This window comes from Cebus imitator, unplaced genomic scaffold, assembly GCF_001604975.1.
Source record: "Cebus imitator isolate Cc_AM_T3 unplaced genomic scaffold, Cebus_imitator-1.0 Scaffold480, whole genome shotgun sequence".
Taxonomy (NCBI): Eukaryota; Metazoa; Chordata; class Mammalia; order Primates; family Cebidae; genus Cebus; species Cebus imitator.
The window spans coordinates 788590-804483 of NW_016107795.1; the positions used below are offsets into that span (position 1 = coordinate 788590).

The 15894-nt window shown below is 36.8% G+C and overlaps 1 protein-coding gene across 1 annotated transcript; it reads right to left on the minus strand.

Annotated features, from left to right (window-relative positions):
* Positions 1–13273: 13273 nt before the first annotated feature.
* LOC108292200 (C-X-C motif chemokine 6-like) lies at positions 13274–15671 on the minus strand. Its single transcript, XM_017512935.2, has 4 exons — positions 15179–15671; positions 14917–15049; positions 14727–14810; positions 13274–14404 (listed from the first exon to the last, which is right to left on the minus strand). The coding sequence occupies exons 1-4, from the start codon at positions 15291–15293 to the stop codon at positions 14383–14385; spliced, it is 354 nt and encodes a 117-aa protein (XP_017368424.1). The 5' UTR covers positions 15294–15671; the 3' UTR covers positions 13274–14382.
* Between the last annotated feature and the right edge of the window lie 223 nt (positions 15672–15894).

Genomic DNA, 15894 nt, shown 5'->3' on the forward strand with positions numbered 1-15894 from the left:
AATTTCCTAGTCTGTGGGCAATAAAAACACGGCGTCCACTCACCCTCTGCGCTTTCACTGGGAGCTGCAATCCTGAGCTGTTCCTAAACGGCCATCTTGGATCGATCCTCTTCATTCTTTCTATCCTGAATGGAAAGAGAGGACAAGAAGAGTTTGCCAGGCCACATCTCCCAGGGCCTGTTGTATCTTCAGTCAGTACCAGTGACAGGGTGAGATGGTCTGCACTACTGACAGGTAGCAGTGATGCTTTCTGCGGGAGGACTCAGGGCATCTGGGAGGTGATGGTGGAGCAGATGCAACAGAATCCCACACAGGAAAGGGGAAGAGATCCATAGGGACCGTCTCTGAAAAAGAATGGGACCCTACTCTGAAAAAGAATGACTTTGCCTCTTGATCAGGGCAAGGTACACCCTTAACCCAAAGCCAGAAGTTCCCTGTCACACTGATTAACAGTGGTGAAGGGTGTCAGGGACCCACTGCATAGAACTAGCTGACATTCTAATGGTCAGCAAGCCTGGATATTTGTAGGAATATGCAATTCTTTCTCTTACTCTCCCAACACCAAACTCTTTGGTGGGTTTAGACCTATTCATATTTCTGGTATCAGCTTAAATATCACTTTCTCACACAGGCCTTCCCTGACAGCTATATGTAATCATGTTCCCTTGTTCTATTTTGCAGAACTCTGTTCTTCCTATTTCTCACAGAACACACACACACACAGACATGCACATTGTAGATATATATATAAAATTTATGTGTATCTGTGTATTTATAAGTGTTTAAAATGGCTTTGTTTCTTAAACAGAAAACACTGTGAAGTTAGAGATCATAACGTTTATCACTATTTCAATGTACCAGTAGGGGCTCAATGCAAAGTAGCTACAGTAGTGAAGATAACGTGCTGAAAATGATGATGATGAGGCTTTGACGTGCTCATACGTCTATTCAGTTGGAGCGATTAGAGCATACAATTGGAACATACATCTATACTGACACGTGTCACATATGGTTGCAATTGTTTGTTCACTTGTCTGCCTCTGCCACCTGATAATTATCTCTTCAATAGCAATTCTCTGTGACTTACATGCTTCACATAACAATGTTTTCAGCAGTAATAGAGTGTATATATGATGATGATCACATAAGATTATAGAGGAGGTAAAAAATTCCCATTGCCTTGTGACACCATAGCTGTTGTAAAATCATAGCAAGCCAATGTATTCTTCATGTGTTTGTGGTAATGCTGGTATAAACAAAGCTACTGTGCTTCCAATTGCATAAAAGTATAGCACATAGAATTATGTACAGTAGATAAAAATTTATAATTATAATAAACAGCTAAGGTTCTGATTTGTGTATTTACTATATTATACTTTTCAATCATTATTTTAGATTGAATCCCTTCTACTACTAATGGAAGAAAAGTTAACTGTGAATCAGTCTCCAGCAGGTCCTTCAGAAAATATTCCAGAAGAAGGCATTGTTATCTTAGAAGATGACCACTTTATATGTGTTATTGCCCATGAGACAAGAAATGAACGTGGAAGACAGTGATCAATGATTCTCACCTTGTGTAGGCAAATTTGTATATTTGTGTCTTAGTTTTCAACAAAAAAGTTTAAAACGCAAAAAAATTAAAAATAAAAAAGCTTATAGAATGAGGACAGAAAAGAAAAAGTATATTTGTACAGCAGTACAGTGTGTTTGTGTTCTATATAATTATTATAAAGCGGTCAAAAAATTAAGAAAAGTAACACATTTATAAAATAAAAATGTTACAGTAAGCTAAGGTTAATTTATCATTGAATACAGAAAACTACTTTTTATAAACTTAGTGTAGCTTAAGTGTACAGTGTTTTTACAGCCTGCAGGATTGGACAGTAATGTCCTGGGCCTTCACATTCACTCGCCACTCACTCACTGACTCACTCAGAGCAACTTCCAGTCCTGCAAGCTCTATTCATGGTAAGTGCTCTCTACAGGTGTACCATTTTGTATTTGACCATACTTCTACTGTACCGTTTCAACGTTTAAACATGTTTAGGCACACAAGTACCTATCATCGTGTTACAATTGCCTGCAGTATTCAGTACAGTAACATACTGTACAGGTTTGTAGCTTAGGAGCAACAGGCTATCCCATACGGCCCGGGTGTATAGTTGGCTATACCAGGTTTGTTTAAATACACTCTATGATGTTTACACAATGAAAACAATTGCCTAGTGATGCATTTTGCAGAGCATATCCTCATCGTTAGGCAACATGTGACTATATCTTTAAACACCCGGTATATGACTCAATGGCCATCGCAGAACATATTGTAATTCATACATTTTCATGAAACAGAAGCTTGAAGGTCTTTCTAAGTCAACAGCAGAGAAAATAAATAAAAGAGATGGTTTTAAATTGAATGAGCAGCATAGTGGGTTTGTACAACCTTACCCCCAGATTTCAATATTTGCAGCATAAAGGAATTCAGGCAGCAGCAAGTGGCAATTAAACTACCCTTTCTCTGCAGCAAAGTAGCATAACTCAATAACTGCACACAAAAATAAGAGACACCTGCATCTCATGAAGTATAAACATAGTGCCAATACTGTGTTATGTCTCAGGAGCTGGCCTTGACAGGTTTCAGTGGTAAACCACTAGTTATGAGTGAGATACCAGAGCTACTTTGAATAATTGGAGAAAAACTAAGGAGAATTGCAATTTCCATTTACTGCTTTATTACATGTTTATTTATGTATAGTTTTGCCTATTATTTGATGTATACATTTACTTTATAGACAAAACACTTTAAGGTATTGAGCCTATGATGGTGAGGAGATAACAAAAGCATTCCTTAATAGCACAAAAGTTGTGAACTACATGCTTAGTACATGAGTACTTCCACAAAGTCCATGTACCAGTTGAAGTAGGTGAACTTATTTCTTCTCGTTTAATCATTACAGCATATAAGTATGCTATTTATGTATTAGGTCCTATTTTGCGTACCAGTAATGCTATGTTATATGTAATGTAATCTTGTCATTCGAGGAAGAAGAGTTGAGAAAAGTGGTGTGGTGCAGTGTTGAGAGCAGAGTTCCAAATTCCCACTCTGCCACCTACTAAGTAATCCGATATTGGGACAAGTTTTTAAATTTCTTTGAACCTTCTTTTTTGTTGTTGTTCCAGAAAATACCATAGTTTCCTTATAGAATATCTTGATATGTTTTCATTATATATTTTTACTCTGCCAGTGGCAAGTATAGTCACTTTAAAGTAAATAATCACAACTTACAAAACTTACGTTCGACAACTTCATTATTTCAGCATTGGAAGGCTAAAATAAACATTAGACAAAACCTTCAGAGAATATTGTAAACAAGACATCCTAGCACACAGGAAAACTCTATTACATCCCTAAATAGTTGAACAAAAATTTATTGAGCAAATATTCTATGCTGGGCTCTGTGTGAGTTCTTATATCACTGAACATTATAAAATCTGTTAATTGTCATGGGCATGTCTAGTCTAACAGCAGAAGAGAGCAAGAAAAATCAACAAAAGTGTGTTTGGAAGAAGATTGTCAAATAAAGAGAGCAAAGCACCGTGCAATGGTTAGCCAGGAATTAGGGAGTGAACCACAAACTATGTTGAAACTAGGCTTGCTTATTTTCATCTTCTTTGTATATTTTTACCACCCTTCTCAGAATAAAATGTGACTTTTTGAGACAGAATGGAAACATCTAAATTTTAAAACAGTAAGAGTAGATATCTTGGATAAAAGAAGAATTCTAGAAAGTCAAGGTTTTAAAATTCTGCCCTTCCTGGAAGGTAAACAGATTTGGCAGAAAGTGAACAGATTAAGCAGCTGACCCATCACCTTCCAACATTTTCTGGACTATCTTCTGGATTCTGGGAGCTTCTGTGTCCAGGCAGACTTTCCTTCTATCTTTCAGCGTGGTTCTACAAGAGACAACTGAATTATCTGTGGGTGTCTGGCCTAAAGATTGGAACAAATCCTGAGACTGCAGTAAACAATACAGGTGGGGATGGAGGTAAAGGTGGAGGGCTTCCCTGATGAAGCAATGACACAGAAGCAGGGACTTGCATCACTTGGACTTTGTTGCAGTGGGCTCCTGCCCTGACCCCTTCCAAATTGTTGATGTTGCTGGGATGAATTCGAGGTTGATTTCAAACATTTGCAGCACAGTTAAATGTATAAGTCACTGTTTACACTTTCAGCTGGAGTAGAAAATGTGATCTGCTAGTGGTCATGAAAATTTTGCTCAGCTCTCTTATTTGTAAATTGAGAATAATTGTACCTGTCTCATAACGCCATTGTGATATAATCTGTAAAGCTTTAGTGAAATGAGTGAAATGCCCAGCAGAATGCCCAGTGTCCCCTCTGTGTGCCTCCTCCAATTGGAATTGTTATTATAATGGCACTCTCCCTCCCCAGAGGCACCAGCTAGTCTTCCCACCAGACACAGGTATCTCAGAAGCAGCAATAGGTTCTGGGAGCAGATCTCTACCTTTCCTTTTCCCTATGTTTCTCTCACTTTGATGGAGGAAGCCAGAGTGGTCAGCAACCGTGACAGAAGCAGCAGCACCTGCAGGGCATGAAGTGGTCCAGCACTGTTACAGGAAGGGCTGGCATTGAGTCTGAGGCTCAAGGTGGAGAAGGTCGAGCTAGAGTTTTTTCCAGAGCCAGAAGACATGCATGAGGGTGAGCTGCTGCCTACAAGTCTGCAGATAAGTGGCTTCTCATTTTATGAAGATGCCATTCATATGCTCTCCCTCAGAGCCAGCAAGGAGAAAGAGGTAGGGAAGGGGGAAGTGAGGTTATGTGGTGATACACAAAGAAGCCTGGCAAGCTGTGCCCAACCCAGAGAAAGACCAGACATGTCAAAATTCCTACGAAGTTGTATGTTATGCATTACTTCACGTTCCTACTCTCTCTTTCTCAATACCTATCTTCCTTACATATGTGTAACAACGCTGCTTAGGAAAGTAAGAATTATACTGAAATACCTCATGCATTTTCTTTGTATTATTATGTAACAATACGTCCTGCCTTTCCTATGATGCAGTATATAGGCTTAACAGACACTTTGGCAGCACCCAAAAGCACAAACTTGTGGCCCCTGAAAGAGAGAATTATCTTTCTTTTCTAGTAGCTATGGGAATTAGATGTTCTTTTCCTGGTTGCTGATAAATATTTGGATTGGTTTGGAATATGTGGGTAAAATAAGAGCCAACGACCATAAAAGATTTACTTTGGATTTTAGCTTATGGACTTCTATTTGACTTCCAAATGCATTATCTTTTGTAATTTCATCTAGAATCTACAAACAAAACAAATCATCCTTTGTATTATACAATAAGCTACTTGTTTCTACTGCCTGAGTATACTTTAGAAAGCAAAACCCACCATACTGATTTTTTCTTTTCCTTTTAATCTGATAGAAAAAAAGATATCATTTGTTGTCAACAATTTATACACTACAGATATATCTGAAATAAAACATGCAAGTTCCTCATGATCACTACTACACATTACTACTGCTCTTCAGCGGTAATCATTGGTAACAATTTGGCATTAGATTTCTATTCTATGTAGATTTTATGCACACATGTATACATATGCAGAGAGAATCACATTTAGTACATAAAGATACACGTACACTATTCATAGAGGTATACAAAGGTCTTTTTTATATAAATGGGATCACTCTATATAGATTATGATACAACTTACTTTTGTCCTTCAATATATGAGGTCAGCATCCTTTTATGCTACTTCAATGTCGTTTTGCCCCATTCTTTTGAATGGCTACGTGACATTCTATGGTGGGAATAATAGTTACTCAACCTCTGCCTTGTTTATGAGGATGAGGATGCTTCCAGTTTTGAACTACTAGAAGCTGCAATCATATCTTCCTGAATTCTCAGGGCCTGATTAAAGGTCTTGGTGTGAAATATTACACATAAGCTAAGCCCCACAGAGATACAGAAGTATAACTATACATCACGTGTTGGCTTGTATATTATTGTCTAGATCACTGTCCCATTTACAAGATTTGCTTTTTCAAGTGAGCTGGACATTTTGAAGGCAGAGGCATGTCCTAGGTTTCTCTGAATGTCTCATGTATCCTATTGCATGTAGGATAAATGCAGGATAAATTAGGTCCAAAGCAGTGTTAATAAGTAAATCGACAAATATAAACCCCATGAAGGAATGTTTCTCTTTTTGTTCTAATTAGCAACAAACTCCACATGACCCAAAGCACGTGTGGTATGAAAGTGTCATTTGGAAGTCTGGCAATAAAGAACAAGGCAATTATAAGTGGCCTTGGTAACAAGTAGTCTTCCTGCTACAACTGTGTATAATACTATTAGGATGTTATTTAAACTTCCCATATTCTTTTCTTACTTTTCATAACTAAATTTTATGAACAATGATTTATTATTTCTGATAATTCTTCATGTTATTGTGAGGTTCTTCTGTTAAGCTCATTTAAGTGGGTGCAGTAAGAAACAACTGAAATGTCTGAAAATCAAAAATGACCTCATTCACATGCGAAGTGGTTGTTGTTGGCTGCTGGCTGAGATTTCTGCTAGGGTACCTGGGTCCTTCTTCTCTTTTAAGTAGCATTGTTCTACTTCTGAGGAATAAACAGAAAATAAGGATGGAGGAATGGAAAAGGGTGAGAAAAAGAAAGGAAGAAAGGAGAAAGAAAATAAGACAACACAAAGCACAAGCCCTACCATTTGAAGGAATTCTCAAAATATTAAATATGCAAAATTGCTTTCTAGCCAAAAAAAAGAATGTAGTAAATATTTTTTTCTGAACTTTTAACTCATTTTTTCTTGTTGTTTAATAGTTCCTGACTATGCCTACTTAAGTTGTTAGGTCCTGTTTTTTAATGTATTCCTTATTGTTCTCCACCTCATTTTTTTTCTTATAAATTAGAATTTCACATACAACATAATAAACTAAAATGATTTTTCTCCCTGTCTCAACACAGAAGTTTCTAGTCTTAAGCAAACTTTTAAAAATGGCGTAAGCTGAGAGTTTGGTGTCTTCTGAGAGCTGAGATGTGGAGCCAATTGCAGAGACAAACCCAGCAGGACACAGAATGAAATCAGGCTTCTTTCTGGTTCCTCCTGTGGGATGCCTTTATAGCCTTTCCTTACTGTTGAGATTGAGATATTGTGAATTCTCAAGTCAGATACATTTTTATTCAAACATGAGATCAAAACCATTTCCAGAGCAAGACATAAAGGTTTTTTAACACTATTTGTAGTATCCTTCATTTTCTGTTCAACCCTCAAACATATTGCTGAAAATATTTACTGGCTTCACTGGACCCGCTTTTTTTTTTTCATACTTAACACTATCCAGATTTCTTTCCCGTTTCATTAGTAAGATTTTTTAAAAGTCCCTAATCCTTTTGAGGAAACAATATGGAAAGTCTTCTGAAGTAATTATGCTGTTTGAATTGGTTGATACCGGGAAGGAGGTAGGCATGGGGCACAGTATCATCAAGCCATTGTCTCAATCAACAAATGTGGTTTTCACAAACAATGCATTGTCAGCAAGGTTCATGAGTAAGTATTAAAACATTTGTTGAGTCATTAAAATTTTATAAGCCTATTAGCATTTGATATAAAATAGTTTTTTTCCTAGTTTTTATTTATTTAAAAATATTGATTAGGTATCTATTACGTGACAGGCCCCATGAAGTTCTCATTTTTGTGTAACTTAGTCATTTAACTATTTCTTTTTTAAGAGAAATCTGAAATATTTGTGTAAAACAATGGGATATGGATAATGCTCTAATATTACTGCTACTATTTCAACTGCAACTATTAATTGCTGTTACTGTTATTTGCATTATTCCCTTTGATATCCAAGATGAGATGCACAGTACAGAAGGCAAGGTGTACAGAAATGATTAAGAGATATTTTCAAATAAGTTATTCAGTTAAAAGTAGTTAGCTTTTAAAAAATTATAAATTTGAATGAATACTAGAAGTAAAAACAATTGCCAAAGTTTCTTGAATATTAAAATAACTTGACAGCCTTTTTCAAGAATCTTACATTGTCACCATGAGTTTTTATGTGGTATGTTTTAAGTATTTTTATCAACTCTATTTCCTTTAAGTCATGTTATAAATAGCAGAGTCATTCCGGCAACAAAGAAGTTTTCTAAAACCCAAAACGTAACTTATCTGTCAGCTATTTTAAAAGAAAATATCTAGAGACACCAGAGGAGCATTATCCATTGAAATGAAGACATATTATTCCTGCCCTACATAGAACATTTTGAGCTGACATTTCCCAATCCTTCTTTTAAGTATAGGTCAATAAGCTATCAATCATAAAAGCAATTTGAACAGAATATCCTAAAGGTAGTAAAAATTTTGGGTTGGTTAGTTAAAGTATCTTAATCAATAAATTTAAAAACTAGTCAACAAAAGATTTTCTATTAAGTGCTGAAACCAAATGTGCTTTATGTGTGACTCGCAGTTGATAAGAATTATTCAGACCTCTGGCATTCTGGTTAATGGAGGTTCTACTGTCTTCCAGTGAGGCATGGAGTGTGAGTGGGGAAAGAGTGGGGAAAGTGGAGCTGGGAAAATTTCTTCCTGGGTGCTGTTACATAGAAGTGCTGCAAAGTTTTGCAGGCCTGAGACTTCTTATTTCAATTTATGTTAATTAGTGTAATTTGTTGAGTCTCAAATATTTGACTGTTACCCAGTTTCACTACATATTCATTCATTTGAGGAAATTCCAGTACAATATTTTTCCAGAGCCTGCAAACACATTCAATTGTTAGCAAGTACCATTTGACCCTCTTTTGCTGTGTAAGAAGTCAACCTTAAACTTAGTGGCTTAAAACAACAATTTATTATTTCCGACAACTCTATATGTTAATGTGAGATTCTTCTGCTAAGCTGAATTAAGTGGGGGCAGTCAGAAACAACAAAAATGGCTGAAAATCAAAGTTGGCCTCATTACTGTGTGAAGTGGTTGGTGTTGGCTGCTGGCTGAGATTTCTGCTAGATTACCTGGGTCCTTCTCCTTCTCTTTAAATAGGGTTATTTTACTTCTGAGGAATAAACAGAAAGGATGAAGGAAAGGAGGGAAGGAAAGGGGAGAGAAAAGGAGAAGGGGGAAGGGGGAGGAAGAGAAAAGAAAGAAAAAAGACAACACAAAACACAAGCCCCTCCACTCTCCTTCTTACTTCTTCTTTCTCTTAGTCTCTTCCCTCAGCTCCCTTCTCCTTTCTTTCCCTCCCCTTGTTAGAAAATCTTCGTTCTGTGGGAAATTGTACATTTGCTATAAAGATATCTTAACTTTGACTGAAACTCTCCGTATTTATAATTTCCAGTTTATAAGGATCTTGCATAGGGTCCAGTATGTAACAAGATTATGAGTAAAGGTCAATAAATTGATATTTGATTGATGACTATTTATATGAGGGAAAATACATCATAATTTTTGATAGTTACCATGTACTTCACAAAAAATAGAATACACAGTTTTCATAAGCTTGTATAAAAAGACTCATAAAAAGAAATTTCAGGAGTACTAAAAATCATTCCTGTAAATGTAGAAAGAATATAAATAAAATTAGGAAAAAAATTCATATGTAGAAAGAATATGAATAAATTTAGAAGAAAACTACCAAGTTCTCAGTTTTTTCATTTGTAAAAGGGAGTTTGAACTAGGATTCTTGGGGAAGAAATTATTAATTATATTTACCAATAATCTACTTTGTTCCAGGATACTGCCTGTAGGAGAGATATTATACTGATTTTACAGATGAGGAAACTGAGGAAGGTAGATGTTAAACAAATTGCCAAGATCACATTGGTGGAAATACACAGAACTAGATCTGAAATGCAATTGCTCTAATTTTGTACTGCACCACAAAATATAAAGAAGCATAATTAGCTTCTCTTGCTGGAAATAAGTCAACTAGATTACTCTTTATTGAACTCTAGAGGTAGATAAAAATTAACATCATAAATTTATGTGGTAGAGAAACACATCCATTAAGAAGGTGGATTTTCCAGAGAAAGGTCCTTGCAATTTATCTATGTTTCAGAAATAGGACTTGAAATTTTGTAGAAACAAAATTGTACACCTAAACTCTAGGTCTTTCTACATTCTTATCTCACCCCACGTATTTGAGGCATGAACAATCCTTCTTAGGAACATAATATTATTTTTGCTGACTAAGAATCAACCAGGGATATCAGCCAAAATCTAAATCATGGTACATTCTCCTCCTCTTCCTTGATTTAGTCAGGGAGGTAACTAGAAATCCCCAAGTGCTCCTTCCATCTGGTAAATTTCTCGTATTGTAACATACAGGAAGGACTTTTGAAGTTATATACAGCAAGAGAGTTATCCACAGCAGTTATTTTCCTTAAGCAAGAATTAAAACTGTGATTGAAAAAACAAAGCCACTAGTCATATTTTATCATAGATCTTGTCATACCTTCAGGAATTGAAGGATTATGTGAATGCGTCACACATAGAAGAAAACAGGAAATTCTGGTATAATGAGGGACATTAATTACACATTGAAAATTGTCTGGATTGGAGCAGAAACAGAGTAGGTTTTAGGTGAGCACATTTGTTCAATTCCAAGTGACTTTATATATAAGATAGAGTTTCAGATGGCTAACAGAATGAAAATAGTATTTAGGGGTTAGTATGAAGAAACTATAAGACATATCCCTAGTATATTTACATGAGTAATTTTCCCCGATATGTTAGTCTTTGAGTTTGCTAGTAGCAAGATCAGCTAGGAATGGCTGCAAGAGTGAATAGTAGCTATCATTGAGTTTCTTGCATAGGTTACTCTTTGGTAATATACTGTAATCTATTTTCTCTGTAGAGTGACCATTTGTAGAATAGCATGACAACTAGAACTGCAACAATATTAGAAATCATGTTTCATTCTATCTTTATGAATAAACTAAAGTTACAAGTCCTGCTTCTGAAAAAAAAAAGCAGAGCTTGATGAAAAAAAAAAAAAAAAAAAGGTAACCATTGAGACCAGCCTGGCCAACATGGTGAAACTCCATCTCTACTAAAAATATGAAAAATTAGCTAGGTGTGGTGGCACCTGACGGTAGTCCCAGCTACATGTGAGGCTGAGGCAGGTGAATCGCTTGAACCTGGGAGACAAAGGTTTTAGTGAGCTGAGATTGCACCATTGCACTCTAGCCTGGGCAACAGTGAGACTCCGTCTCAAAAAAAAAAAAAAAAAAAAACCCAAATAACAGTAATGTTTATTTCTTTATGAAGCTTAAATTTCCCCCGTACAAAGGGCATTTAACATTTTTAAATCTATTATAATCAAGCATTTTTCAATAAGTATTTTGAGGTTAATATGACATAATAGGATTTGTTTTAAACACTGAAATTTAGAGCTCATTTTTGTAATTTGGTTTGCTTTTTAGTGTTTCCCCAGAATTCGTGTATCATTCATAAGTTCAAAAAATGCCATTTTAGAGAACAAAAAGAGACCACAGAAGTTTAATGCTTTTTAAAAATTTTGAGGTTTTTTTTTTGTACTTTTCATTGCTGAAAAAATTACTAGAAAATCCACCTCTGGATCTACTTTTTAAGTTTTTTCACATCTTTGTGTCTCTGTCTTTCTCTCTCTCTGTTATTCCTATAAATTGGTAGGTTGAGAAGTTTGATTGGATTCAGTATATGTGTATATTTGCATGTATATATCTAAATATAGGTCAATATAAATATATCAATATATAATAATTAAAATATATTAATCTAATTTATATTTCATATATAAAGAGAGATAAAATATACAGAAAGGTCTAGGTTTGATACACTAAAGTATACAAGTACATGCAAATATAAGCATATATAATATTATTAATTCAGTTGCAGTGTAAATGTGTGTACACATACTAATTTGGTTATTCTTCTTTTCATTTTCTTGCTTTTCCTAAGAAAAGGCATTTTGTGTGAAATGACACTTTTAATACTAGAGAGACTTGTTTAATCCAGATCACTCATCTGTTTAAATATATACTATGTGCTAGGCATTGTACCAGGAACTGAGATAAAGATGACAAACATTCTCCCTGCTTTCATGGAACTTACAGTGAAGCTAGAATAGACAGACTCTAAGCAAATGACCACATGTATATAGGCTCTATAAACTAGACAGCCACCTTGGTGAGAAAATGTTATGAGTAAAAAGTGCAGAGTGCTATGAGAGCGTATAAAAGGGATCTTAATCTGAGAGGAGTAAGAGTTATAAAGATTGTCTCAAGGAAACGATAGCTAAGTATCCCCCAGGGAAGGAAAGATGGGAGTTAGCTGAGTGAAAGTGAGGGGTAGGTGTTATAGCTTGAGAGGGTTACACATGGTCAAGCCCTTGTTGGATTGCCTGTAGACAAGAAAGAGAAAAGAGGGAAAACATATTACAATTTAATCAAAATCTACCATGAGCCAGATTATTAATTTTAGTATACTATCTGACAACCTGAGGGTCAGGGTAACTTATTAATTCATTAAGTCATTCCATGCCACACATTTGGGATGCAGAGCTAGATGAAATATGCTTGATGTTCTAGGAGAGGTCTTAATACAGTTAGATGAAGAAACCTATAAACAAATAAAAGCAATGCAAATGTGTTTGTTATAATTCAGATGTCTAGAAGGTGCTATGAGAACACCTAGATGGAAACCACAAGCTTTGCTGAGTGTACCAAGAAAAATTCACGAAGGAGATATTGCTTGAATTGAATTCTGAAGGATGAATAAGCCTCCTCCTATATGCGGAAAAAGGTAAGTGCCTTCCAGGTAGAGGGCCTAGCAAATGCAAAGTCATAGGCCAGAAAGAGTACTCCCAGTTAGGGAACTGAATGCCTGACTATAGTGAACGTGAGGCACAAGGGAAGTTGAAGTGCCGAAGATCAGGAGTGAGATGAGACAGGGCCTTATTCATTATGTTTAGCAACTTTTATTTCATGTCTAGGAAACAAGGAGCCATTAAAAAATTTAGATAGAGAAATCTTATATTATTTGTGTTTTCTAAAGATTCTAGAGGCTATTGGTGCTGTGAAGGAATAATTGGAAGGGGACTGAGCATGGAGAAAAGTTGAACCAATGTAATGGTATTGGGGAGTGAGGGCATTCTCTGCCAGTCAGAGAGGAGCAGAGTTAATATTTTGAATAATGCATAATTAAGGATAAATAGTAACAGTATAAGCAAGAGAAATGGCATGAGTGTTTTAGAAATCTTTTATTGTTTCTCCAAACTACAATATAAGTACTAAAAACCAAGGAGACACACAGTTTTTAAAAAGTGCAATTTTAATATAGTGAATGTGATATTTGTGTAATTTCTTATAACAAAATGTTCAAAACCTTTAAAAGATACACAATAGCTATGTAAAAATCTTAGCAATGCTGTATGTTTTTTGAAGACTAAATGATGAATTTATATTCAAATTTTTCAAATATATTTTCAAAACTTTCAGAGTACAGATCATTGTTGTTTGCTTTTATTTAAAAAATTAAGAGGATACATTTCTATGTAAATTAGCAATCAGGAATTTATCTGTTTTCTAGCTTCTTGATCTACCTAAGTGTATATTTCGTGACCAGAATTATAGTCATGCTATAGTGAATAAATAGCATATAAAATCAAAGTTTAATGAGTAAATCATGACATTATGCCATACTAAGAAGACATTAAATGTCTAAAACTATAGGAAGAGAATATATTAGTCCTAACAGGACTTAAATGTTTAGAAATTCTGAATAAGGAAATATATTTCTGCACAGATAACAGTATGAGACACCCAGCGTTCTAATACAATACAACTTAAATAGCATCCTAGAGTAAAGAGTAACATATTGCCCAAGAAACAGAACTAGAATATTTCCTATTTTATGAGTAGAGTGGGTGAGGACAACAGGATATCTCCCTCAGCAGCATTCTAATCAAACATTATTGCCATATGAAATCCACAATCTTTTTGGTAAGACTTTAAGGAATATATGATAGAAATACAATAGTTATCTTCAATTCAATATTCATTGCAAAACTAACAACCAGTGATTCTTTGCTCACATTGTGGTCAATTGCCAAAGAGTCCAATAACTTAGTAGGTAAAATAACGGAAATATTATGCTGAATACTTCATTAGCTGAGCAGTAAACTTCAGGAGCAAGCATAGGCTTTCCCTACACTCTTCAGAGTAGGGAATCCATAAAGAAAATTGACCGCGGAAAAAACCAACCCTTCCTTCTTGTCTTCATTGGGTCCAGGGATCCCCAGAAAACTGCTCCACTGAAGACTGGGCAATTTTTACCATGTATGGTCCTTTCTCTCAGTCATTTTTCTTGTTTCCACTGTTGAGAGAACAGTTATGTTAGTATAACCAGCTCCCACATTCCTGTCTACTGCATTTGGTTTTCAAAAGTGTTTGGTGGGGAAAAGAAAATCAATAAAAGCAAAGAGCAGACAAAAAAAAAAATAGATCTCAGCAATGAGGTCTGTGTAATAGACCTGTTGATAAAGGTTTTCTCAGCACACTCCAGAAAAACTTATTCTTCCTAAGAACCTTATAATTCTAAGCATGGTCTAAATCCTACAGAGAGAATAAGGACATTGTGAAGTCTATGCTTTTCCTAGAAGATACTAAATCACCACAAAAATCAAAGTGACAAATACCTGCTCAAAATTTTCTGGATGACTTTCTTTAGAAAAGGGGCGTCTGGGTCCAGACAAACTTGTGTCCCGTCCTTTAGGGAGGCTCTGAAGAAAAGAAAAAGAGGATGCACTCATGAGCCACAAAGACTGACGACCCAGGCTGGAGGACTTGCGAAAGTCACAGTGGACACAGCAGCACCGGAGAACTTACATCACTTCCACCTTGGAGCACTGCGGACCTGCCGGGAACACCTGCAGATTAGTGATCATTTTGGCGTTTACTCTCGGCATAACGTGTAAACAAGTGCAACGCAGCTCTTTCAGCACAACAGAGACAGGACCAGCTGGAGAAGAAAAAAAAAAACATTTTTATAGGGCAGGTTGCTGGGAGAATTTCCTGGAAAGCAGCGGCCCCGCAGAGGCTGGGATGCACCGCTGTGCCCCAGTGCGTCCCGCGTTCCCTGCGCTCTCACCGCTGGCGAGGGGCCCCGGCGCCGTCAGCAGCAGCAGCAGCAGCAGCGCCAGCGGCGCGCACAAGGAGCCCGAAGGACCGGGGAGACGGGCCGCGCGGCTGGACTGGAGGCTCATAGCGGTCAAGAGAGCGCTGCGAGGGGGCGCGCGTTTGGGAGCTGGGTGGAAGCGCAGAGATTGGGGGATCCGGAGCACTGTGTCTTCCTCCTGCTTTCCGCACTCCTTTTATTTGCACTCATCCCTTCCGCCTGACAGGAAACTCAAGCTTTGGGATGCTGGGGAAATTCCCTGAACTCGGGGGGCAGTGTGGAAAGAAGAGGCTGGTGGAGAGGGGCCAGATGATGGGAACTGCGGGAGGGTGGCTGGGAGGAGCTGCCTGCACCCTTTTGGAGGAGGCCATTGTAGCCACACCCCGCGGTGGAGGGAGATTCATCAGGCCCTCATCCCCCGAGCCTGAGGGAGGGGGCAGGGATGCCAGCTTTTCTGAGGACACAGCCCTCTGGGAGATGCTCCTCCTCTCCATCTAGAGAGAACAGATGGAACCGAAGTAGCGGGAGCTCTGACTTGAGAAAAATTTCTGAAAGTCAATCCTTTCTAATTATTATTACTATTATTATTACTCAAGAAATGTTATTCATGATTATTTCCTTAAACTGAAAGTCCTTTCTCTCTTTCAGGCAGGTCATTCTAGGTTTTTTGAATGACTTTATGATTCTCT